This window comes from Myripristis murdjan, chromosome 11 (assembly GCF_902150065.1).
Source record: "Myripristis murdjan chromosome 11, fMyrMur1.1, whole genome shotgun sequence".
NCBI lineage: Eukaryota > Metazoa > Chordata > Actinopteri > Holocentriformes > Holocentridae > Myripristis > Myripristis murdjan.
The window spans coordinates 26,033,928-26,057,964 of NC_043990.1; the positions used below are offsets into that span (position 1 = coordinate 26,033,928).

Here is a 24,037-nt window from a genome sequence, read left to right on the forward strand (position 1 = left end):
AAAGGCCTGTGGTGATTTCCATCCTCAAAAGAGCCACATGATGGCCAATTGCAATTCCACATCTTCATACATTTGACCACGGCAGATCTTTTCTTGAAGCAGAAATTATTTTATTGGTTCATAGGTTGAATGTCAATGGGCAGAGTCAAAGAACTACAATTTCTCTGGCTATGTCAACATTTCTTCCATTTTTCCGTGGGTGTTTGCCCAATATGAGGGTTAAGTCGGGGGTGTCATCCTGTTTAGTCTGTTGTAAAGCCCTTTGAGACTGTAAGCAGTGATTTTGGGCTCTAAGTACTTGAAACTTGAAATTCAATATTAGACTGACATCCAATGAAAAAGGCTAAGCAGTGGATAGCTAATAAAGCCTAGTGCTGGCTAATCTTGTTGACCTTCCAAATAGCCTTACCTATATAGCTTAGATCTTGCCTATATAGATAAGCTGAGATCATTTCTGCCTCTAGAATAAACTTGTGTCTATAGAATGAAGGTGAAACTAAACTCCTGTTTGTTCCAGGATGTGTGTGATCTGCACTGATGTCTATCATAAACCCATAAATATGCTTTGGTGCAGAGGCACAGTAACGTTCAAACTTTGCCTGGCCTTTGAGATGCACAAGTTTTTCTTTCCTTATCGCAGTAATAGTTTGCGTGGGTTATTATCGTTCATTTTCATTTGTCAAAGGGATCATTCCACCTCCCTCTGATGCCATAGCTGTGTCTACTCACTTGGCATTTAGTATCCCCGTGATTTGTAATCCTCTTTATCTTCATTGGGGGCAGGGTGGGAATGCAGGGCAACTGCATTTTGAAAGAGTGACTTGCACTTGTTTTCTCATCCCTTGTTCTGAAGATGACCGTAGAAATCAATTGAAAAGTGTCTCCATGATGGCGCTGTCATGTGTTATTGATGCAGACGTAAAGAAACTGTGAAAGTGATTTAGATGTATGACTGAATGCCGACCTTCTCCATCCCTCCTGAGCAGAAAGCAGCCATGGCGTCTACCAGTGTCAACGTACGCTTCTGTCTGCATGGCTGTACTGTCCCTCCTCCTCGCTCCAGCACTTGGACGTAAGTTACCCATAGTGCAATGCACAAGCATTGACACACAATTCTGTGTACCATGTACATGTATGCATTCCACCATTGCTGCAAAGCTGTTTGCTGTAAAAACACTGTCAAACGGAACAACCCACATGTTGACCGCTGCTGTGAGGTCATCCTCTTTATCAAAACTCACAGAGCAAAAGCCAAAAATAGCCGGTGTACTGTGCTGATCTGCTTTGTAAGATTAAATCAGATTAAATCTCCCCTCTGATAATCACAACAAGCCTGTTCTCTACATTCGCTACAATATCAAATCTAAAGTATGACCATTCAGTACAATGCATGCAGAGAAAACGTGAGATGCTTGTACGTGCAAGAGTAAACAAACTATAAACTCTGCGTTCAGTGTTTTAAGAGCCGCATAGGTTCACTGCTTTTTGTGTCACTCTGCACATGCAGCTACATGTGACGTCTTAATTGTGGTTCATCTCTCACTCATTGCACTAATGACTGGCTTTTTGAGCCTATTGCCGCGGCAGGCAGTAACTTTAACAACTTGAAGCCCATATGCGCAGTCAGATAAGTGTTTATTGGTAGTAAATACCGTCTCACTACTGTATCTCATTTCTCAGCAGTTATGTGGGATCAGAGAAAGGCTTCCAGATGTGCTGCGTTCACACTGCTCACTCTAAATGAGCTGACTCAGGTTATTGACTGGGGAGCCCCTCCAGCTGTCCTTTCATGACTTCCAGATCCTCATTTGATGGAGTTTGCTTTGCCCCTTCACAATGGAGAAAAAGAAAGGTTGCAGTGTAGCGGCAGCATAAGGACAGCGCCCTCTTCTGACATACCCCGGCATCGCTCTCTTCCACTGCCACACACTCCTAAATCACTGTGGAGCCTAAGAGCTTTATTTCTGAATTTCTTGGAAACCGTTTGGTGCATGCATAACATACAGCAGCATCTCTCATTGAAGCACTGAGTGATTACTTGTTCTGTCAAGGGTAAACTTTTGTGAATTCACACATAAATTATATTAACCGAATTCCTTAATGGCACCGAAAAACTAGGGCAGCCTTTTTATCTTGTAAATTTACACGACAAAAAACACCAAAACAGCTAAATTGCTCATTCAGCTGAGAATTATGGATGATGAAAGCTGAAACAAAATGGCGCTGTGATGTATTGCGGGTCGCTGCTTCCACCAAAGGAAACTTCCATCTTGATAAATCACTCACGTATAAATAAAAAGGAGAGCAGCTCACCTGCCAGATGGACTCTAAAATCTTTCTGAAGACGTTAGAAATATGGCCTCGACTTTGTGACTCCGCAGTCACGCAACAGTAGCCGCCACATTCATCAACATTATATTCCATCTCTTATGACATATTTGGATCACAGGGGCGCGTCTGAAAGTTCTGCATCGTAAATCCTAAACACTGTGTTGATATTAGCCCATGTTTGTACTTTTGAAACATGTGACATATTAGTGTAGATGTGAGAGAAACGGACATTAAATATGCAGTAATGTGCATTGTGATGTTAAGCAGCTGTGGCATTCAAGGCCTCACTTTTTTCCCCCTTGTATTTGACCTCCATATGAATGGCACTGGATGGTAATTTAATACATGTATCAACTTCTGCAAGAAACACGTGTAACATGATTATTTTTTTTTTGTGCTTGTAATTGTGTTCCATCAGAACTGGATCTCAACAGATTGGATGGTGATACTGTCTGCCCACCAATGAGAAATGGACAAGACGACCTACCAGGTGAGATGGTCCTCAGCAATTTTCTTGCCCTGGGGAATAATGATGTGCTTTTGCGTGTACCCTAACAAAACTAAAAACAGCAGCTGGAGCAGTTGTAAAACCACCAGCCTCAGTTCTGAAAATCCCTTAAAAGAGAAAATAGACTATCCAAAGGAAGGTGGTTACTTTAATTAGTTGAGCAGGGTGGGCTGTGTAATGCCTCAAGACACCTTTAGGTTTCAAATGAGGCAAATAAAATGTTCCACTTGAGGCTGACAGAATTTCAGTCGGGACAATTCAAACTCAGCAAGAATGTAATTGCTCGCCGCTGCTCTTTTTGAAACAATTCACTCCCTCAAAACATCTGCACATGCTCTACTCTGTGGTTTTGAGATCTAATGCATGTTTCAGAAGAAAACTACTATGTCTGTATATTTCTTTCATTGTAATAGCTTGTGTGCTGCCAATATTTACACTGAAGCACACCATCCTTCTTCTGAAAAGGTGGGGGAAAAAAGTTAAAAGTTGCCCCAGCCAACAGTAACAACAAAATAATCCTTGTTATGTGTTATCATTGCTGCAAATTCTTATAATTATGTTAATAATAATGGTAATAATAATAACAACAACAACAACAACAACAACAACAATAATAATAATAATAATAATAATAACAATGTCAGTGTTAAATGTCAGTGCTAATGATGTTAATTGGAGTAGTAGTAGTAATTATAATTCTAACATTATTATTATTATTATCATTATGATTATGATTATTATTATATTAGTGTTAATAGTAGTAGTATAGATGTTGCATTTTATTCTTTTTTCTTGCAATTTTTTTAATACTTAAAGGTTGAAGGTCTGCTATGCAAAATTGAGGACTGTTGAGCTGTAGAGTCAACTAACAAAAAATCTGGAATATGCATGTAATTTATGTTTGAATCAAGCAAATTATGAGGACCATGTACACTCAAGCATCAAATTTAATGCTCTCTCTCTCTGTCCATATATCTATATCTATATATATCTATATGTATAGATAGATAGATAGATAGATAGATAGATAGATACACATACATAAATGCATACATATAGATATATATATATATATATATATATATATATATATATATATATAAAGAGAGAGAGAGAGATAAATGTGTGTGTGTGTGTGTGTGTGTGTGTGTGTGTATGTTTTTGTCAGTTGAATCTAAAGGGTCCCCATCAGTCTAGTGATGAGAATAACGTAGACTAGTTGTAATAACCGTTTGTCACTGACACCCTGTTCGTTTTCTCCTCCCTGATCAGGTTTTGATCTGATCACCCAGTTCCAGCTCGACGTGATCCCTCTGAAAGGTGTGAGGAAGGTGGAGGGCTCCACTTCCCTCCAGGTGGCATACCGGCTCGACAGGGAGGCCAACTTCCAAATTCCAACCAGGTATGTGCTGCGCGATAAAAAGGGGGGAAAAGACACACAAACCGAGAGGAATGGTCTCTTGATGCAGGTGTTGCATTATTACAGGTCCCACAGGTGTTATTCCACAGCAGAAAGCATGTTATTGGTGGAGAAAAACATGCCTGAACCTATTTGGTATCTCGCAGAGACAAGGGTGGGAGTAAGGGGATCGTGTGTGTGTGTGTATGTGTGTGTGTGTGTGTGTGTGTGTGAGGAGGGGCAGGTAGCTTTGGGGAGGTGGGTACCATGTAGACCCCACTTGAAGCCACTTCCAGGCTTTAGGAACGCAGGAAATACTCCAGCCTGTGCTCTCTGTTGATGATGATTTATAATCTAGTATGGACTCATTAAAAGGATTCGAATAAAAAAGACAGGTGCTAACAACTTCAATAGCTTCCTGTAAGGAGTTACCTTTCCTTAAAAAAAAAAAAAAAAAAAAATAGACCTAGTGACTCACATAGTGTGCAGCACATAAAAATGAACCACTTTTAGCTTGGCTCTTTGCACTGTATTTACCATGAGTGCAAGGCTGCTGATTTCAAACAATTGGTTGCAGGAGGGAGTGTGCAGGTTATTAATGGCATTACCTCTTTATATAACTGAAGACACCTCATGGTGTTTCCCAGTGGGCCTGCTCTGGTCTGTTGTGTCTAATCTTTTCCAGCAGGCCAGTTTTCTCAGAAGCTGTTATGTAACTCGCTGGCACCCTGCATTGTGCCACTTGGGCCTGTCACACTGAATGTAAATACATGTTTAATTCCCCAGGAGTCCAGTGGCACAAACTGTGCTTTGAAGTCTGTCATCGGCAGAAAGCTTAAGCCACAGCCCCTCGTTTTTTTCTGCAGGGCAACACTGGTACACACTTAAAAAGCTTGCATAGGAGAGTTTCTCACCCGAGGCAGCATTAGAGAGTGGTTTTTGGTTGTTTTATTGCGTTACAGGAAACTCTTCTTTTATTGCCCCACCTTGATCATTTACAAGATGGTAAAAAAAAAAAAAAAGGCCGGCTGCAGCGCCCATCTATGAACGCACCACCTATGGAGAATCTGGCTCGTTAAAAACACAGGGAGCCCTAGACTGCGGGCAAGCCTGCGTTAACCTGGGCTGCACTGGAGCAGCGTCTTTCGTAGCATCTGATTTGTAACATAAGAGCATCTTTTAAAAGTCCTCTTTGTTCCTTTGAAGTACTTAACCGTGTTTTATTTGGATTCAAATCTAAAGGAAAGTGATAGGGAGGCTTTGGCCATCAAAAGCATTGTTTTTCATTCACGTCTCAGATCAGAGCTGTGGAGAGCCGTGTTTAGGGTGTGATCGTGTATTAGCTTTGACATAAACTGAATTTTCAGAATAGAATCAGACTAGGTTACAGCTGTGTTTGAGCTATTCCTTTTACTGTCATTTGAGACGTATTCAACTATTTTTCTCTTTGAACACACAACAGTCATACATAAGTATGGTCTTAGCCTCGTTTGAAACGTTGCATTAATTAGATAGTTATGGTTCTATTATTTGCCGCTTGATTACCATGTCCATGTCCTACTAAAGATTGTTTATCAAAAATCTCGTGTTTAACAAATTAAGTGTACCAATGGTCATCCTTACAGTATCATCACAATGTTGATATTGAGGTATTTGGTCGATATTTGTTTTTATCCATATACCTCAGCCCTACCCTTGCCTCTCCACCTAATTTTAATCTTTCCCAACCCTTTTCTTCCGTCATCAACTCCCCACTCAGGCTGAATTTTCCCCGTGGCTTCCCTGATGAATACTCCTTCATGGTGACCTTCCGCATGATCAAGAACACAGTCAACAAGGTGTGGAATGTCTGGCAAATCGTGGACGAAGACGGTCGCAAACAAGCCGGTCTGAGGCTGAACGGAGACCAGCAGGCCCTGGAATACTTCCTGATGGGCGCTGACGGCAACCTGCAGACCGTCACCTTCCCTGGTCTGTCCGTGCTCTTCAACACCAAGTGGCACAAGGTGATGATCGGCGTGGAGCGCGACCAGGTCACTCTGTCCGTGGACTGCCAGCCTGTGGATCAGAAACCCATCAAGGGCAAAGGCCCCATCACCACAGAGGGAGACACGCTGATCGGTCGACTGGATGCAGATGCTGATGCCTCAGTAGTGGTGAGTGGCGATGAAAAATTTCCTGTTATATTCAATCATGTTCCCAAACTCTGCTTACAAGCTATGTCATTGAAGTGGTGCTCTCTGCGAACAAACAGTGTTCAGTTTATATGTGTGCTGAGCTCTGCTATAATTCTCAAGTGCTGCTGCCACAGCAAAGCTGCTCAGTTGGGTTCCACTGGAATAAAAGAAAACCTTAATCCCTGCAGAAAATTGCAGCGGTGGAAAATCAAGCTTTTACGCATACAGCCCATAGAGGGCATTGATTTAAAACAATAAAAAATGACTGCACCATGACCGAGCGCTTGCAGATTCTAGCTCAAATGTTACAAATCCAAAATGAAAATGAATTCCATTGTGTTGCTGAATGTGCAGTAACATTAATGTCTCTTTTCAGTTTGAGCTCCAGTGGATGTTGATTCACTGCGACCCAAAGAGAGCCCAGAGAGAGAGCTGCAATGAGCTGCCTGCCACTGAGGTATAGTAATGAGGACTTGGATCTGTTCAGCATCCCATTTGGTTTGGCTGTGTGGTTTTATTCAGGTTGATAGGCCTTCCAGCGAGTGTCTGCACATCTGCATCTGCTGAAAGGGAAGTGCAGAAATGCTAAAATGGAGATGCATAAATGTAAGAAGTAATCTGCCAAGCAATTTCTTTGAGTACACACAAACTGTAGCATGCAGAGGCTGACGTTCATCCAAAACAAATTTGGCAGCTTGTCCCATTTTAAAGACATTTACCGTCAGACTGCAGACTAGAGCTACATTAAAATAAGCAATCCTTGAGGAAATAACACCATTGGTTGGGTTTAACCTCAGTGGGTGGAGCCAAATACCCACAGGTGTTTTGAGGGCAAGTTAGTTAACCAACAGCACAAATAGCAAAGAAGGAACAATGGTCAAATTATGAATATAAAAATAGAAATGGCAGTGACTTCTATTTTTTTCATGATTCATCACCACGATGTCCTCAGCAAGTTAAGTGCCTCCCATAGTGGACCTCTGTACCATGCTAATGTTAGCTATTCATATTGTGGACAACTTAACTCTGGTATTTTACATAAATTCAGTAAGCTGAATTGTTATATGCATGCCATGCATTATTATTAAAAGTAAATCCATCTCTTTTTATAAATGACACAGACAATAATTTTGCACCAAAGCTTGGCCATTAAAACATCGTAAGTCTATGTCATGAAACTGGGCCCAGAAAAGTTTTTTTTTTTAAATGATCTGCAGATTGACGAGTTAAACATGACACAACATCTCTGAGATCCGATATATTTCAAAAGTAGCGCCCTGAAAAATAAGTCTCTTGTCCTTTCACTGGTTGAAGAAAAAATATGTCAATTACGTTTCAGCACAAGGCGTCTTTATACATTTCAGAAATGCTGATGGAAGTAGCCTGTGAGTCGACCAACTTGCTTCCTGTCCGTCTCTACTAACATCATGAGCCAGAAGGTTCTTCTGAGGTTTAACTCAACCAATGAGGTTATTTCTACTCCAGCGTAGCTCAGCCTCAAAGACTAAATCTCCATCCTGCTGTCTGACATCTCACTCTATGTAAAGTCGGTCATGTCATAAACTGAAGAGACAGTGTTTTTATCTGATCACTGTGGTAATGTTGTAAATGTTTCTGTCCACTTAAGAAAGGAGTATTTCCTGGCCTGGTGCGCTTGATTAGATTTAAGGCTAACATTTCTGCTTCAAGCTGTATCTTTTCAGGCCTCCCAGCACTGAGAGGATACATGGGGTTTGTTGGTTCTTTGGGCTCTGTATTGAAATGACAGCATGACTTGCTCACTACTGTGATTTTGAACAGGTGCACTTCTGCTGACACTTTGGATGAGGGTGGTGTTACTATTTTCACTAACTCTCCATTTATCTTATTTCCCTTGCTTCTTCAGATGTATGCCAATGCTGAGGTATTTATTTTTCTTCTCCTTTCTTTTTTTGTTTGTGTCTTTGAGCCAGTAATCTACTTCAGTGCTTTGTTCTCTAATTATCTCACTGCTTTGTTCTGTATCTCATGTACTGTACAGTACGGAGGGGTTTCCATGTGTTTATTTGTTCACTCTCTCAGGGCTGAATGGGTAAATCATTCACAAGTTTCCACAGCAATTAACTGTGCAACCACAGATAATCTGAGAGCATAAATCATATTGATGTTGAGAAACAGAGAATCTAAGTGAAATGGCCCAAATTAGCAGCAGACATGCCTGCCGGCTGTAAAAGGGGAGACCTGCCTACACTGATACAGCTAGATAACATTAGAATTCAGTTCAGATGTTTGCACCAAGCTATCGCCCAGTTGGAGGTCATGACCACACATATTTTCTGTCCTGCTGTTTTCACAGCGCAATCTAAGAAGTGGCCAGACTACTTTTTTTTTTTTTTTTACTAGATAAGAAACATGTAATGATTCCAGCTAAATGGGATGAGGCAAAGTGTCACTGACATGTAAATCTACAAGCCTTTATAAATGTAACCAGAATCACAATTGTCTTTTATATCACTTCTTAAAACCCACTTTATAGAGCTGCTTCTACTGTATGTGATGTCCTGTGTCTGTTTACTTTTAATGTTAATTATTTTTTTTATTTTCTACAGTCTTGTCCTTCTGTGGTGCCTCCTTGTTTGTACTTGTATTAATTTATTCTATGAGTATGATGTTTGCTATTATTTGACTGCTTCGATGAAACTGAAAAATGTTTGTTGTAATAATAACCCTTATATCAGTGTGGTTTTTATTCTATGTACCATTCTGTGTTTTTACTGGGATTCATTACTCTGATGGTCAACAGTTTGTAAATTCAGTTAGGCCAACTAGCTGACGTAAATAACTTAGTTTGGTCAGACTGTTTCTTTTTTTTTTTGTTGTTGTTTTGTTTTGTTTTGTTTTTTCAGTTAATAACAAGTGCACAAGGCTTCATAATATAAGCTTCCACCTCTTTTACCTCTGTGCTGATTAGCTATCTCCCCTCTCAGCCAGAGAAACCAATCCAAGGCCCACCAGGTGCCCCTGGCCCAGAGGGCCCCCGAGGGCCACAGGGAGAGGATGGCAGGGATGGGAGAGATGTGAGTATTTTATATCTGTAATCGACGGAATACTTTTCTACTAATTTCTTCTGTGTTTTGATCATCTGAATAATCATTTCTACATGCAAGAAGTGTACTGCACTCCTCATTTCTATCTTCTCTGACTTGGTTTGTTCTCACCTCCAGGGTCTACCCGGATCACCTGGCAGTCCAGGTGCTCCCGTAAGTATAAACTGCTGAATCGCAACTGGAAAATGCTCATGCACTTTGTTTTCATCATGGTCTATGCATCATTCTCTGCCCGTCTGTACATTCAGTCGTCTGCCCATTTGTCATTCGATACCTCAAGCACTACTGATTGAATTTTGATTAATTCAAGGGGAATTATGCGCCTCATCACTGCGTTTGAGCATTTTAAAAATTTCAAAACTGAATGGCCCAAGGGGAACGCAACAATTCCTGATTTTTCTTTAAACCTATTATCACCCATATGTCCCACTCAGCAAGTGTGAATGTTGATTCCACATGTTGATACGACATGTTCAGTGCCACCTTCTTTATTCACGGTAGCTGTTGCCTTGTTTGACCCATTTGTTATTTAGCCCCGCACGAGAATGGGTTGTTGTTGATCTAAATAACTATGAGAAAGGTCCACCTTTTCATTGATTAAATGTTGACTGTCACTGCCTCGGTGTATCTTAGCAACAGTGTTGGGTGATGCAGGAAGAAGATAAAGCTGTTTTCCTCTTGTTGTGTCTGTTTCCTAGGGCAGCAAAGGGGATCAGGGGGAGATCGGTCTTCCTGGACAGAGAGGTCTGCCCGGCCTTCCAGGACCTGCTGTAGGGATCATCACCTTTTCTACTACTTGACATACACAATTTATAATCTGTGCCTGCAGTGTGTGTGTGTGTGTGTGTGTGTGTGTGTGCGTGCGTTTGTTTGTGTTCTTCTACCTTATGAGGTTCTAATGTCCTCACAAGGATAGATAGATGAAGAAATTCCCCAAAGTGAGGATATTTGGCCATTTTTCTGTTCCTCAAGAGGTTAATTTAAGATTAGGATTTGAGTTTAGGGCTAAAATGGGCAAAAGGTTGCAATATTTGTTTGATTTGGCGTTTTTTCTACAGGGATCTCCTGGCCCAATGGGTCCTAGAGGGCCTGTAGGGGAAAGAGTGAGTAGCCATTGAAACCATTTCAGATTCTTCCTATTTAACAACTGCCATGTGTGCCATGTCTTGCTAGAGGCCATTTGCTGATTTTTTTTTTTTTTTTTAATCTGATCACAGGGACTTCCTGGCTTTCCTGGACCAGCAGGTCCTCCTGTAAGTAACAGATTACTTGTATATTAGGGGCATGGATGTATACACAGTCTATTTCCCAGTGCTAATGGATTCATGGCATGTGTTTATTTTTACACTATGAGAACAAAATTAAGACTTATGATTTTGCTGTGAAAATGACTGAGTAATGGCAAACAAATGATTACGCGTAGTTTTTGGCTGTAGTCTGTATTCATTGAAAATATGACTTCTTCAGATTTACATCTTTATCTCTCTCTCTCTCTCTCTCTCTCTCTCTCTCTCTCTCTCTCTCTCTCTCTCACTTCACAGGGCCCAGCGTCTGAAGGACCCGCTGTATGTGTTTGCTACCGCTGCACTGTCCTGTTCTGTTCTTTTCTGCAAACTGCTTCAAATGAGCTTAGAGATGGATTATCAGTGAATGTGCTGTTCCAGCTGATGTATATCTGTGTCTGACAGGGACCACCAGGGAAACCAGGAATCCCAGGAGATGAGGGAAACATTGGGCCTGAGGTCAGAGTTCAAAGTATATAATACAAAGTGTATAAAATACAAATACAAAAATACAAAAAATCTCTTCTTTTTTTATTCAGTTACATGTAGATATAACAGTTTGTGCAGATGCTGAAAATTCATCTACACAAATAGCACCAGAATTAAAGTTTAGACACCCCTAGACATTGGAAGCTGCTTCCTGAATTCATGATTGACTTCAGAATCTCAATATCATAATATCCTGTTGTGAAAATGTTGCCTCGTCTTGTATATTGCCATTCATCAAATGCTTGCTTGTTTTTTTTTTTGTTTGTTTGTTTGTTTTGTTTTTTTTTGTTACCATGAAATCATATTGTCAAAGTTTTTTCAAAGGACACACCATGTTTTTGATAATATCTCCATCTTTGTGATCCTGACAGGGCCCTCCAGGTCCCAGAGGAGGAATTGGCCTCCCAGGCCCTCCTGGCCCTGCTGGACCACCTGGGCCTGCAGTAAGAATTGGAACTACCCTTCTTTGTTATCATTTAGCAGTTTAGCATTCATATTGTTTATACTAGGGTTTGACCAACATGGAGATTTGAAAGCTGATACGGTTACCGATATTTTCCAGTTCAAACTGCTGCACTGAATTTGCCGATTTCACAGACTTTACAGATTTTTCAGATTTTGTTCTAATATTCTGTTTTTTTTCTGTGTTTTTAATGTGAAGTTTTCCTTCAAAACATGAAATAAGAAATATTCAGTGTTATCAGAATTTAATTAGTGGTGCTGCAAAAAGCCTCCCAACCAGCATCAAAACAGATTTTTTTTTTTTTTTTTTTTTTTTTTTTTCAGATCAGAGGACACTGAAAGTTTTTGTAAATGTTGTTAATTATCTGTTAAGATAATAACATCTTCCCATTCACAACCAGTGTAAACTTGATAAATTGTGCAACAGATGTTTAGTCAATCAAACAAATGCCATTAAAGGTCAGAGGTGAACAACACTGATTGGTCAATGTTGGGCTATTAATAAAAGCATGTATTAGCAAACTGCTGTGTTGGTCTAACCCTAGTTTGTACTGTCATGCAGCCTCCATACTCTATGTTGTGTATGATGTCACTTTGCTACTCTGACACCTTGATGTCTCTGCACGTCAGATCTCTTTTAGAAATTATGAGTGACTGTGTTGCATGCTGTAGTATGTTTTTTATATTTTGCGTTGCCTATCACCCTGGGAATCTCTGCTATAGTGGGATGATGAAGACATCTAAACCCCCGCAGCTGTTTTAGATGTCACTCTGCTGTGTTTTAGGGACCGCCTGGTGCCAACACAGAGGGAAGTGGGGAAGCTGTGAGTGTCTTTTACTGTCTTTTACAGTGCCAAATGTTTCCTGAATGCATGACAGTCGGATTGGCGGCAGCGAATTGCTCCTCAAAACGAGACTCTGAAGTTTTGAGGCTTCACAACAGCCATGCTTTGTTGAAGATGTGACTGACTGTCTGTCTGCCTTGTTTACTCCATCATTCACCCCGATTCCATCTGTCTGTATATGTTTACAGTGTCCTGCCGCCTGCCCTGCTGGGCCACAGGGAAACCATGGGCTGCCAGGAATGAAGGTGAGGAATTTGAATGAACAAGAGCACAGTAAATAAAGTTGGATTGGACTGATATGGAATTTTGAAAGGCCATCCCACTACCAATTATAGACCAAAGCAGTCAAAGCAGTTGCCCATTTAACCATTTTCATCAGTTACAAATTACCTTTGTATTTCCCTTAGAAATTTATTCTTGTCAGACTGAAAAAGCCTTTGAAACAGCATTTAGGCTGTCATGGGCCTTGTTGGTTAACTGACACCACTAAGGGGACTACAGCCATAGACTACAGTGTTAAAAGTTCCCTATAAAAATGCTATTCCAAGAGTAGGATTAATCACATTCACAGCTGGAAATCATCTCAGTGGCTACAATAAATTAGGGTGACCGGACGTCCCCGTTTTCAGGGGACAGTCCCCTAATTCGATGCTATGTCCCTGGTTGGATCTGGGCCTGGAAATGTCCTCAGATTCTCCCTTCTCCAGAGGACACTGGTATTACCAGGGGACGTCTTATGATTTGTAATTATTCTCTCAAGACCACTATAATTCTATCCTGCTGGTAAATGAGGGCATGTTGCTTAAGGAGATTGTGTTATAGGAAAAAGTTCTCCTTTTTGTTTGTTACTGGCTACAGCAAAAGTGGAAGACTCCTCAAATCCTCAATTTGCAGACTTTGAACAAGTTACACATTAGATCAGTGACGCTGCAATTTCACTTGATTTTATTCTAAAACACGGGGGAAAAGGTGGTTAACAAATGAGCAAAAACTTTCCAGGAAAATGAGCAAAAAAATCAGCAAAAATAAAAAGATGATAACCAGAAAAAATTAACAAAAAATCCTGAAAATGAGCATAAAATATTTGAAAAAAATGACAAGAAAACTATTTTTATAATTATGAAAATGATATATTTAAACATCAGGTCGGTGATGCTGATCCACCTCAGAATTTTTGTGTTTGAATGCTTTTGAAAGGCTTTGACAAGCATTTAAGGGGGCGTATAATTTCTTGTCAGTTTCTGAAATATGTCTATTGTGTTAAATATTTGTCAGCATTGTGCCCGCATTCGCTCAAAAACAAATCATACAATAAAACATTTCCCATGGCTAAGTTATGTTTTCTTACCATTGTTTTTTTGCCTTAGAATGAATGAAAGTTGATAAGCGGAGCAGCCTCTTACCTTCATTAGTTTTATATCATGAAAATAACGGTTAAACACTTTGAAGGCTTTGATTTGGGGCTTTGAAATTATGATTTCAGATTTCAGTCAGTGCTACTCTTGAGATAGTATTTATTATTATTATAATTATTGTTTTAACACTGGAGTCTATGTCACTTCCACATCTAATCCACCCAATGACATTTGACATGACATGCTGAATAAGTAGAATTGGCTATGAAAACATGTCTGTGAAATATAAAGGTATCAGGGAAGAACCTCCATTATGTCAGGGTTGGACAACACTGAGTGAGTGATATCCAATATTTAATTTTAAAAAAGCCCAATATATTGGCAAACAAATACATGTGACTAACCCTACCTAGTGACTACCAGCATCAGCGTCTGCAGCATCTTTGTTGTGCACCTCAAGCTGTGATAATTAGTGCCTAGTGCCCATGTCAGCACCTTAAAATAAATGTGTAAGTCAATTGTTTCTCTGCCCTCAGGGACACAAAGGCATGCCTGGTGAACCCGGAAAAGATGGAGAAGCCGGAGAGAAGGTGTGTAAGATGTTTAAACACTGGAAAAATACCCCCCATATCACCCAATGGAAATATGATCTGTTCTTCCTTTGCAGATCATGGACCAAATGAGGTTTCCCTACACCAGCACACTTTCCTGATTTAACGCAAAATTGACTGACACCGAGATCAGCTTGCATGCTGCTGTTTTTTTGTTGCAGCATGTTAACAGCTTAATGTGATTATCCCTGTCTTTGTAACTTAATTAATTTGTTCCTGTTGGTTTATGCGCAGGGGGAAACTGGACCCAAAGGTGCTCAGGGTCCTCCAGGACGCATGGGTGACGATGTAATGGATCCTCTTTTTCCACATTCATAGTCATTATATGCACTTACCATTCTGTATGTGTCTTTGACAGGATGTGATACCAAAACCTTATCATTTCATTTCAGGGGCAAAGAGGGCCCATTGGATTCCCTGGGCCTACAGGAGAGAAAGGAGACAGAGTAAGTTCAACCAAAGCTCCAACACATTTTAAATCAGTTGTATGCACAGTGCATGCAGTATGTAAAATGAACTTTTTGGCTTGTTACACTAAAAAAAAAAAAAAAAAAAAACTCACAAGAATGATTTTTACCAGTCAAAATTATTAATGAATCTGAAAATGATTACAGACACATTTGTCATGCAAATATAACAGCCTACCCATTTTCGGTGGTATTTCATATATTGTGGAATCATGTGTATTCATTTATTCTTTGCTCGCTCACTGCTCATACAAGGAAAAATTCATCATGAAGCGCATTTATAACCACCAGCAACACTAAATCCATTTAACTGATGCATTCAAATGTTTTTGTCCTCAAAGTTACCCTTATTGATTTATCTTATCCAGTAAAGACAAAATTTGCTGACATTTTTTGCTTGGCAATTTCATATGAAACACGTCTTCATAATAACAATGATAAAGACAGACTGACCGTGATTATAAATAAATTTCACTAACCGTCTTGTGTTGCTAGGGTCCTCCTGGTTTCAATGGCATCCCTGGACCCACCGGCCCACCTGGAGCTCCTGTAAGCAATCTTAATTTGATCGGCTCAATATCCTCTGCCCTTTGCAATTTACTCTCAGAGGAGGAGTGGAGGATGTTATTGATAGCTAATTCTCCTCGGCGGAGGGTTGTTGTTCCATAACTGCCAGGCCCATGATGCAATTTTGATGTGCTGTGATTTCTTCTGTCAGGGTGTGGAGGGCATCCGAGGACGCCAAGGTTTGGAGGGGCCTAAGGGTGACGAGGTGATTTCTATGCTTTCAATCAGATGTTCCACGGGAATATAATGCAAAATATGATCCCTTCAGAATCAGTGGTTTGATGTGCACCTTCCCATTGCTTTTGTTAGGGAGCTATGGGACCTCAGGGAGTGCAGGGTCCTCAAGGAGATAAAGGAGAGACTGTAAGTAAACCAATAGGATTGATTGAGTTGATTGATTCAGCGTCACTGTAAATTCTTCTGCAGCTTCTTCAGGCTCCAGTAATCTTCGATTCAAACGTTCCTGTAAGTGCTGTTAAGATCACAGGATTGGTTACCATGCAGCTCCATTATAATTGTGTGGTCTGGCCTTACAGGGAGAGCCTGGCAAAGATGGCCTGGATGGACTTCCCGGGGTTGATGGTGCCAAGGTGAGTTCATGCTTCAACCTCATCAACACATACACACACACACACACACACAGCAGCCAGTGAGACGTATCACTGTCAAGAAAACCTGGCTGCAGGTCTGCATGTGTGTCTGTCCGCTGGTAATGACTACAAGCCAAGATTTGATATGAAATTAACAGCTTGTTGTTACTTGTCCAGCTGACATTCTGTGCCTAACACCATGCATGCCACAGGCCACAGGGACACTCATTATTCTTCATGAAGGCCTGACTAATGGGTTTTTGAAAGCTAGTACAATACAGTATTTTCATGGAACAGCTGTCAATAGTCACTATTTTGTACCAATATTAATTTGCCTATTTTTATGCCAAAATATTCCCTGTATTTAGTGACCTGTCATTAAGACCACCATGTGGATAAAACTCTCCACTGAAACTCAAACAAATGAAATTCTTCCTAGGTTAGATCTAACCATATGCATCAGTATAAATGGTGTTATGCTGCATAATCTCCTAATGTGCATCCTCTCAACAGGGAGAGCCTGGCGTTCCTGGCACCGTGGGCGTCAGGGGGATCGTGGGTATTCCAGTGAGTCCAACTTTATTTTTAGCCATTAACCTTTATGCTTTTGACTTTGAACTTGTGTTTAGCTCCTTGCATGTAGTCAGTAAATTCATTGTGATGCTATAAGAATGGCATAAAATGTACAGTTTGCTACTGACTGGAATTGTATGCCATGACATTAATTATGACTTTAGACTTTGAATTTTTACTGCAAAGCATGCAAAAGCAAGCCACCCAGCAGTTCAAATTAATGAAACATTTAAAGGCAAACAATCAACAAGGAGGAAAATCCAATACCAAAACCACAGCTGCCTTTGCTTGCAAGGTTATGCAGGGTAGAGGCTACGAGTTAGGCCTGAGGCATAGAAAAGATGGAAAGGAAGGCACTATACTTTTTCTTCTTATAACACAGTTTCCACTGAGAAAGGAAATAGTCTGAAGAAAGTAGTCTGACTCATTTTTCCTGGAGAGATATTTTTTGATGAAAATATTGTGGACCATCCTAAACCTGCCATGGTTGACATAACCTGCACAGGTTATGAAGACTCCTCTCAAAGAAATAGGAGAACGATGAAGTATTGTTGCACAAAGTTGGAAAGATGCTATGTTTTCACCCATTTATTTGTTTGGTAGCAAGACATCTCAAAGAAAGAGTGTTTGCATGAAATTTGGTGGACAGATAGCCCTTGGACCAAAGATTTGGTTGACTTTGGTGATGATCCAGAGCTGGGTATTCTGCCAGGAGACGACTGTTGTTTCTCAAAACCTTGAAAACAGAGAACAAGCAAGAATAAACTGTTAGAGAGGCTGCAGCTTTGCAAGTTGGAGAAATGTTCAGAATTGGCACAAGTTTAGTGCTCTACAAAGGGTCTGCAGTTATTCGTGCGGCTGTTTATTTCTTACAGGTATTGGAAATGAACATATGTCTAATGCTGCCTCATTGACCTGTTTTCTTTTTGAATTAAGAATTGGCCCACTGTGCACTAAAAATAAGCAATACTATCCAAGAATGAGGGGTGTAGTGTGGAGGAGTAATACATTAATTGATTTTCTGTTTTCTTTTCGCATGATGCATTGTGTTGTTGTCTCTTCTAGGGGCTGCCAGGGAAGCAGGGATTAGTTGGACCTGCTGGTCCAAAGGTAATTGGAATTGTCCTCAGTTTAATGATGCATGTCCACACTGTATTGCCAGGATTTTATTGCTGCTCAATACTCAACTTCATTAGGTTTCATTCTTGGCAGGTAGACAGTGTTTGAGCATAAAGAAGTGAGCATAGAATTTTAAATGAAGGAAGTGACTCACTGATCCTGCAACTGTGACTTTAGGGTGACGTTGGTGCTGAAGGACCCATCGGGCCTGTTGGACTCCCTGGAAAAACTGTGAGAATTCCCAGCTACAATATTTATTATGTTCTTCTCATATTTATTTGAAAGACCAGTATATTATTTTAATGCATGTGTTGCAAGCCATATCCTCAGAATCTCCTCTTTTTGTGTAGGGTGAGCCTGGAGCAGACGGGGAAGATGGGAAACCAGGAGACAAGGGAGCCACTGTGAGTTTGTCTTTACTGTACTTTCAGTAAAAGTTTTTTTTTATTATTTATTTATTTTTTATTTGTGTTGTCAAATTGATATATCATTACTTTTAGCTACAAAGGGTTAAGCTATATCTGTGCTAATAAGTTAATGTGTACAAAATATTTTCCATAACTTTCAGGGTGAAACAGGGAAGCAGGGACCAGTGGGGCCTGCAGGTCCACCAGGAATCGAGGTAAAAGAAAGAAGAAAACCAACTTCATAAAGGGAGCAAAAGAAGTTACAAAAAAATAAATTTAATAAATGAATAAATGAATAAATAAATGAATATCACTTAATGAAAGACTGAATGCTGAAAACGGTTCTAAATGCATTGAAAATGGTATATAAAAAAAAAAAAACTGTAAATGCAATACATTTGTATGTGGTTGTATGGTTACAGCATCACATTATGACATTAACTTGCAATTATGACATTTAAGAGGTGTGGCATATTTTTACTTGTGTAATTAATTAATTATTTAATAGCTAATTATTAATTAATTATTACATCATCAGTTAAAATATATTATATCCTTTATGAAGTAATACTAATTATAATATTATGAAGCAAGTTAGATAACTAGTGCATATATAATATCATATATTAATATAATATAATATAATATAATATAATATAATATAATATAATATAATCTGTATGTAATAATTTAATTTCTCTTAATCAGGTTTTATTACATTGTTAATCTAATGGGGGTGTTTTGCAGTGTATTGTGATGTTATTGTGTTATCATTTGCCACATGCTGTATCTAATACAGAGCAGGCATGACAGCGTGGGCTTTTGTTGTATTTACAGGGTGAGAAAGGAGACAAAGGAACCACTGGCGCCAAAGGAATGAAAGGTCATACTGGACACAAAGGCGATCAGGTGAAACAAAAAAAAAAAAACAAAAAAAAAAAAATTGACTTTTATCGTGTTGTATGGCTTTGAGGAGATGTAATAAGGTACATGGCGTGTTTTCTTCTGTGTCTGTATAGGGGCCGATGGGGCCAATGGGACCAAAGGGAAGTGAGGTGAGGAACCATTATCATCTGCCAAATTGCCTTTTATAGCCATTTCAATAGTCCTCCTACACACTCAACTATCTTACCTCTGTGAACAGGGAAACCCAGGACTGACAGGAGATCCCGGGGTTAAGGGAGACCAGGTATGAGTTTTGTCCTCAGGGCTTGATTATGTTATTGCACACTACATTTACTGTTCAAATCACACTTCTCTCATGGCAGATTTGAAAGAAGTCAACTCATCTTTGCTCTGTCTGTGTCTTTCAGGGCCCTCCCGGTATTCCTGGAATCAAAGGAGAGGTACAGGGAAAACACTGGCTTCAAACTATATCTCTGTTCTGTTTCAGCATGTAGGATGCCAGAACTCTGCTTCTTGCACTCTAAAATTCACTATTTCCTGTGACTTGCATCATACATGAACAACTTTTGCTACATGCCAAGCAAGATGCGGGCAAGACACTGTAACCAGCTTGGCACATTTTGCATAACATGTTGTGATGAAACCCTCACACTGTCAATAGAAGCAAGTGACATGACTGGCCAGGAAGGGAAAGAAAACTGACTCAAAATGATAGTAATAGTGTCAATTTTCTAAATGACAAATCGTCTCAAGTTGTACGAACTTGGTAGAAGCATTGCATAGCAAGTGTGTTTGAAAATGCAGTCCAGATAAGCCGTCTACAAGCACTGGATTTTTCTATTTTAAAAGTTATATTGGATGATAAAATAATGAGTGAGGAACATCTCGTTCCTGGCTTTTTTTGTGCAGAGCAAGTTCACAACAAACTGCGCCCCATCTGAAAGGTACACAATGTTTTCTTCTCTCACCTGCAGGCTGGAGAGAAAGGCCAGAGAGGCGCCACAGGGGCTGACGGCAGACCAGGCCAGCCGGGCCACGAGGGTTTGTCTGGTCCGATGGGAGCTCGTGGCCTGGAGGGAGAGAGGGGTGTTCCTGGAGCACCAGGCCCCAGAGGTTTACCTGTAAGTTTTACCATCACCAGTGGATATCTACAGGTGTAGTTTTACTTTCTACCATGTAGTTATCCACAAGAGATAGATTAAGCCAGGATACTTCACCATCTTTTTTATGATGACTACATATAACTAGTATTTTAGAATAAAGCACGTTGTTGTATAATCACTTTCTTTTTATGTAATGTGATGTTAGCCATGCTAAATAATGTTCAGTGGCTAGCACAAGACACCAAGCCATGCAGTGTCATTACATGTAGTGTCACTTGAAAAAAAACCCCAAAATCAAGCAGTATTAAGTGCCATTAGGAGTTATTCTTCTAATGAAGGTGGATAGATGATGGATATGTCTTAGAATCAGTTGGCATTATTAATGTTTATTAATAATTTCTTAGGGTCCCAAAGTGTCGGATGCCCAACTTCGAGAAATGTGCTCAGCCATTGTTGAAGGTAGAAAATCTTTACTTTTAATTTCACTTGATCTTTGCTCCTTACTTTAGATAGTGTTGTAATAGTAGTCAATGACTTACAAGGTATTAATAAATATTTAAAAGGCTATCACTCCTACACTTACAAATGTTTATAAACTAGTTACAAATATATTAATAAGATTATAACTATTATAACTTTTTTTTATAAATAAATTAAAAATATATATATGTAAATGATAATTGCTTTGTTTGTAAATTTAAAGTAAAGACAATTTATTGGAATATTTGTACATTTATTAGTTACATTCAAGTGACTATCTCTGTCTCTAACCCTAACCCCTATCTAACCTTGATATATATATATATATATATATATATATATATATATATATATATATATGTATTTTTCTTTTTTTTTTTGTAAATAGTTACATACATTTATAACCACATTTATAACCATCTGTATGTATGTAACAACATGTAACTATTTGTAGGAGTTATAATCTATTAAAGATTTATGGCTACAATATGAACATGATTATAAAGTATCAAAGCAAAACCTTGCTGTGGGTAAAATGATTCTGCTATTTTGTCCTGTGTTCACTCTCTGTCTACCTAGAGCAATTAGCCGAGTTTAAAAAAGAACTTCTCAAGAGGCCAGCACCCATTGGTGCTCCTGGTACCCCTGGACCAGCAGGACCACCTGGCCCCGCTGGACCGGCTGGAGCAGCAGGAGCAGCAGGGGCTCCAGGGCCGATGGGTCTCAAAGGCCACCCAGGCTTCCTTGGACTTCCCGGCATACCGGGCAAGAACGGTCAGATGGGCTTTTCAAATCTATCCTACTCAACACTCACCTCACAAAACATATGCTCAATGCCAGTCCAGTGTTAACCAAAGGTGCAGGGTTCAGCAATCTTTGAGAGCCTTGAATGGGTTTGCAAACAACTTGTGTTTTTAATTTGTGTGGTACATTAAATATACAGGAACGCGATAATAAATAAACTGCAGTGCTGCGATAGCTTTTTGCTTGTCCTTCATTTTTTCTGGAGCGCATCCAAAGCTGATGCCATGAATGCTGTGGCAGCCCACAATTTTTAATAAACCCTTTAGAGAGAACAAGGCTGTCGGCCTGCTGATATGCCTTTGTCTTCACAATGACATAACAACAGAGAAAGAAGTTGTGTAGAGCCTTCTCTGGATGGAAGGGAACCACCCATCCATAACATTATACAATCAATGATTCACGAAACACGGCTGAATCAGAGTGTAGTTGTTGAAAGCTTTCTAATTACATCCCCGTAGCTCTGGAAACAATAGGCCTCTATATCTCCTCTCAGAGTGAATTTGTGGTTATGTGCTGTTCTGTTCTGCAGGTGATGCTGGGCAAAAGGGAGATAAGGGAGACAAAGGAGACGATGGTGTAGGAATCAAGGGAAGCCCAGGCACGCCAGGTGCACCAGGTAACACAAGATTTTCCTCATAGTTGTTTGATGGCCATGGATTTTGTAGGTTTGCCAGTGGGTTATGTGAAGATTTTTGTTCAGTATAGACCAGAACCCCCTCACAGATATGTCTGGGTCATTTGGTGTTATGGGCCAATACAATTCATGCTTATTTACCTTTTAATCTTCTATACCTACCTTAGGTGCACCAGGTCTCCCTGGCATTGGAAAGGATGGCAAAGATGGAGAACGGGGTGAGACAGGAAGTCCCGGTGCACCAGGAGCACCTGGTCCAAGGGGGGCCACAGGGGCCCCAGGCCTTTGTGACCCCTCAACATGTGTAGGCAGAATTCCACCTCTCTATATGGTCAGTGGGAAGAAGTCTGCCAGCTACAAAAACTAATGAGACCAATGAAACTCAGTGACACACTCCAGATCCCAACCTTCAGTGACCTTCAGAAGCTAAAGGGCTTCTCAGGGGTCCAGGCATGGTGATTTTTCAAGAGTTTTCAAAATGTCTCCATTGGACACACAGATCTATGGGAAGCAAAGGGAAACAGAGGCAAGGCACAATTGTAGAATACTGTATAGACATTTTAACTTGTTATGTGATTTTTAGAGAGAGCTTATCTGGTGGTTTGTATTCAAAGATGGCTACTACTGATGCCAAAGCAACTTCTCCTATCTGACAAGAGGCCGCAGGCCCATGACAAACCTAGGTCATTTCAACGGCTAAACCACGGTCTTCCTCCTGAGATTGTAAAGTATTACAAAGGTAAATTGCTCCGACTCCCTTTTGTGCATGTACTTTTTGAATCCTTGAATAAGCTCGCTGAAAACATGATTTCTACTTTTTCCCTTGTAAAGTTGCACAGCAAAACAGCATACTGAGTGTCACTGTGACCTGGCGGCCTCCCTCTATCACCATGAGCAAGCCAGTAACATAATTTGGTAAAATGGGATTCACACTTTCATTCACTTCCTCAGAAATCCAATGTTCACACTGGATCATAATATTTCACTAGCACAGATCTCAGCTGACATCTCCCCCAGTGTGTTTAGAAATTGACTTTCATATGTTTATGTTTTTTTTTGTTTTGTTTTGTTTTTTTTTTGTTGTTTTTTTTGCAAACAGTGTAATAAAGTGATATGTTTTGGAAATGTTGCATGAGTACTTTAAGTTATTGGATATGTGAATACAATCTTGCTGCACTATACTATTGTTCCTGACTTGCAATGAGAAAGTAACATTAAGTAACATTAGAAAGCGACATTTATTCACATCATGCCATTGTATGATATAGAATAGCAGAGTCTAATAGAAGGGTATGCATATGGAGCTGAGACTGATCACAAAATACAAAAGAAATTCTGTAGCCTTTGCAGTAAAATGGCCTTGCAGTGAAAACAGTGTCTCCTGAGTTGCCACCATCAGTTGCCAGTTGTCCAGTCTGTATAGGGATCTTATCTGGGTACAAGAGGGCATTCCACTGTTGCCAGGTTACAAAGGAGAGTCAACATCATCCCTTGCTCTTTCTGCACAGCACAAATACATTCACAGATCAAATATGACCTTTAGCAAGCAGCTGGCTAGACTTAGCATACGCTCCCTCCCAAGGACATCCTTTTGATTTAATAGATCTCATCATGGCCTAGAGCCAAAGGTTTTAAGCTGTTTGCATGAGTGAAATATCCAGCAAGGGGGCGTGAGGTTCATATCAAAATTTGAATCAACACAGACTGATTCACACATTCAGCTCAGATATATAACTAGATGGATTGCACAGAAACCAGGGACCATTCTTCAAATGACCTTAAGTTATTGACATTGTGCCATTATATCATGGAGGTGCTTATTTTCCATCACTACAGTAGAT

The 24,037-nt window shown here is 40.0% G+C and overlaps 1 protein-coding gene across 1 annotated transcript; it reads left to right on the forward strand.

Annotated features, from left to right (window-relative positions):
• Positions 1–948: 948 nt before the first annotated feature.
• Positions 949–22,563, forward strand: col9a1c (collagen, type IX, alpha 1c). The gene is made up of 37 exons (XM_030062983.1): positions 949–1,072; positions 2,750–2,821; positions 4,112–4,241; positions 5,998–6,394; positions 6,792–6,872; positions 8,301–8,318; positions 9,382–9,471; positions 9,619–9,654; positions 10,200–10,271; positions 10,560–10,604; positions 10,719–10,754; positions 11,043–11,066; positions 11,190–11,243; positions 11,645–11,716; positions 12,521–12,559; positions 12,769–12,825; positions 14,472–14,525; positions 14,781–14,834; positions 14,939–14,992; positions 15,509–15,562; positions 15,732–15,785; positions 15,890–15,943; positions 16,117–16,170; positions 16,684–16,737; positions 17,809–17,853; positions 18,040–18,093; positions 18,213–18,266; positions 18,431–18,484; positions 19,107–19,178; positions 19,289–19,324; positions 19,414–19,458; positions 19,583–19,615; positions 20,150–20,296; positions 20,683–20,737; positions 21,338–21,532; positions 22,092–22,178; positions 22,364–22,563. The coding sequence occupies exons 1-37, from the start codon at positions 949–951 to the stop codon at positions 22,561–22,563; spliced, it is 2,856 nt and encodes a 951-aa protein (XP_029918843.1).
• The last annotated feature ends 1,474 nt before the right edge of the window (positions 22,564–24,037 follow it).

Excerpts from the sequence above, each read along its gene's own strand:
- col9a1c (XM_030062983.1), top strand. The coding sequence starts at position 949 with ATGACTGAATGCCGACCTTCTCCATCCCTCCTGAGCAGAAAGCAGCCA. Across the intron at positions 15,786-15,889 it reads AGGGGCCTAAGGGTGACGAG|GGAGCTATGGGACCTCAGGG; the intron begins GTGATTTCTATG and ends TGCTTTTGTTAG. Across the intron at positions 20,738-21,337 it reads GTGCTCAGCCATTGTTGAAG|AGCAATTAGCCGAGTTTAAA; the intron begins GTAGAAAATCTT and ends CTGTCTACCTAG.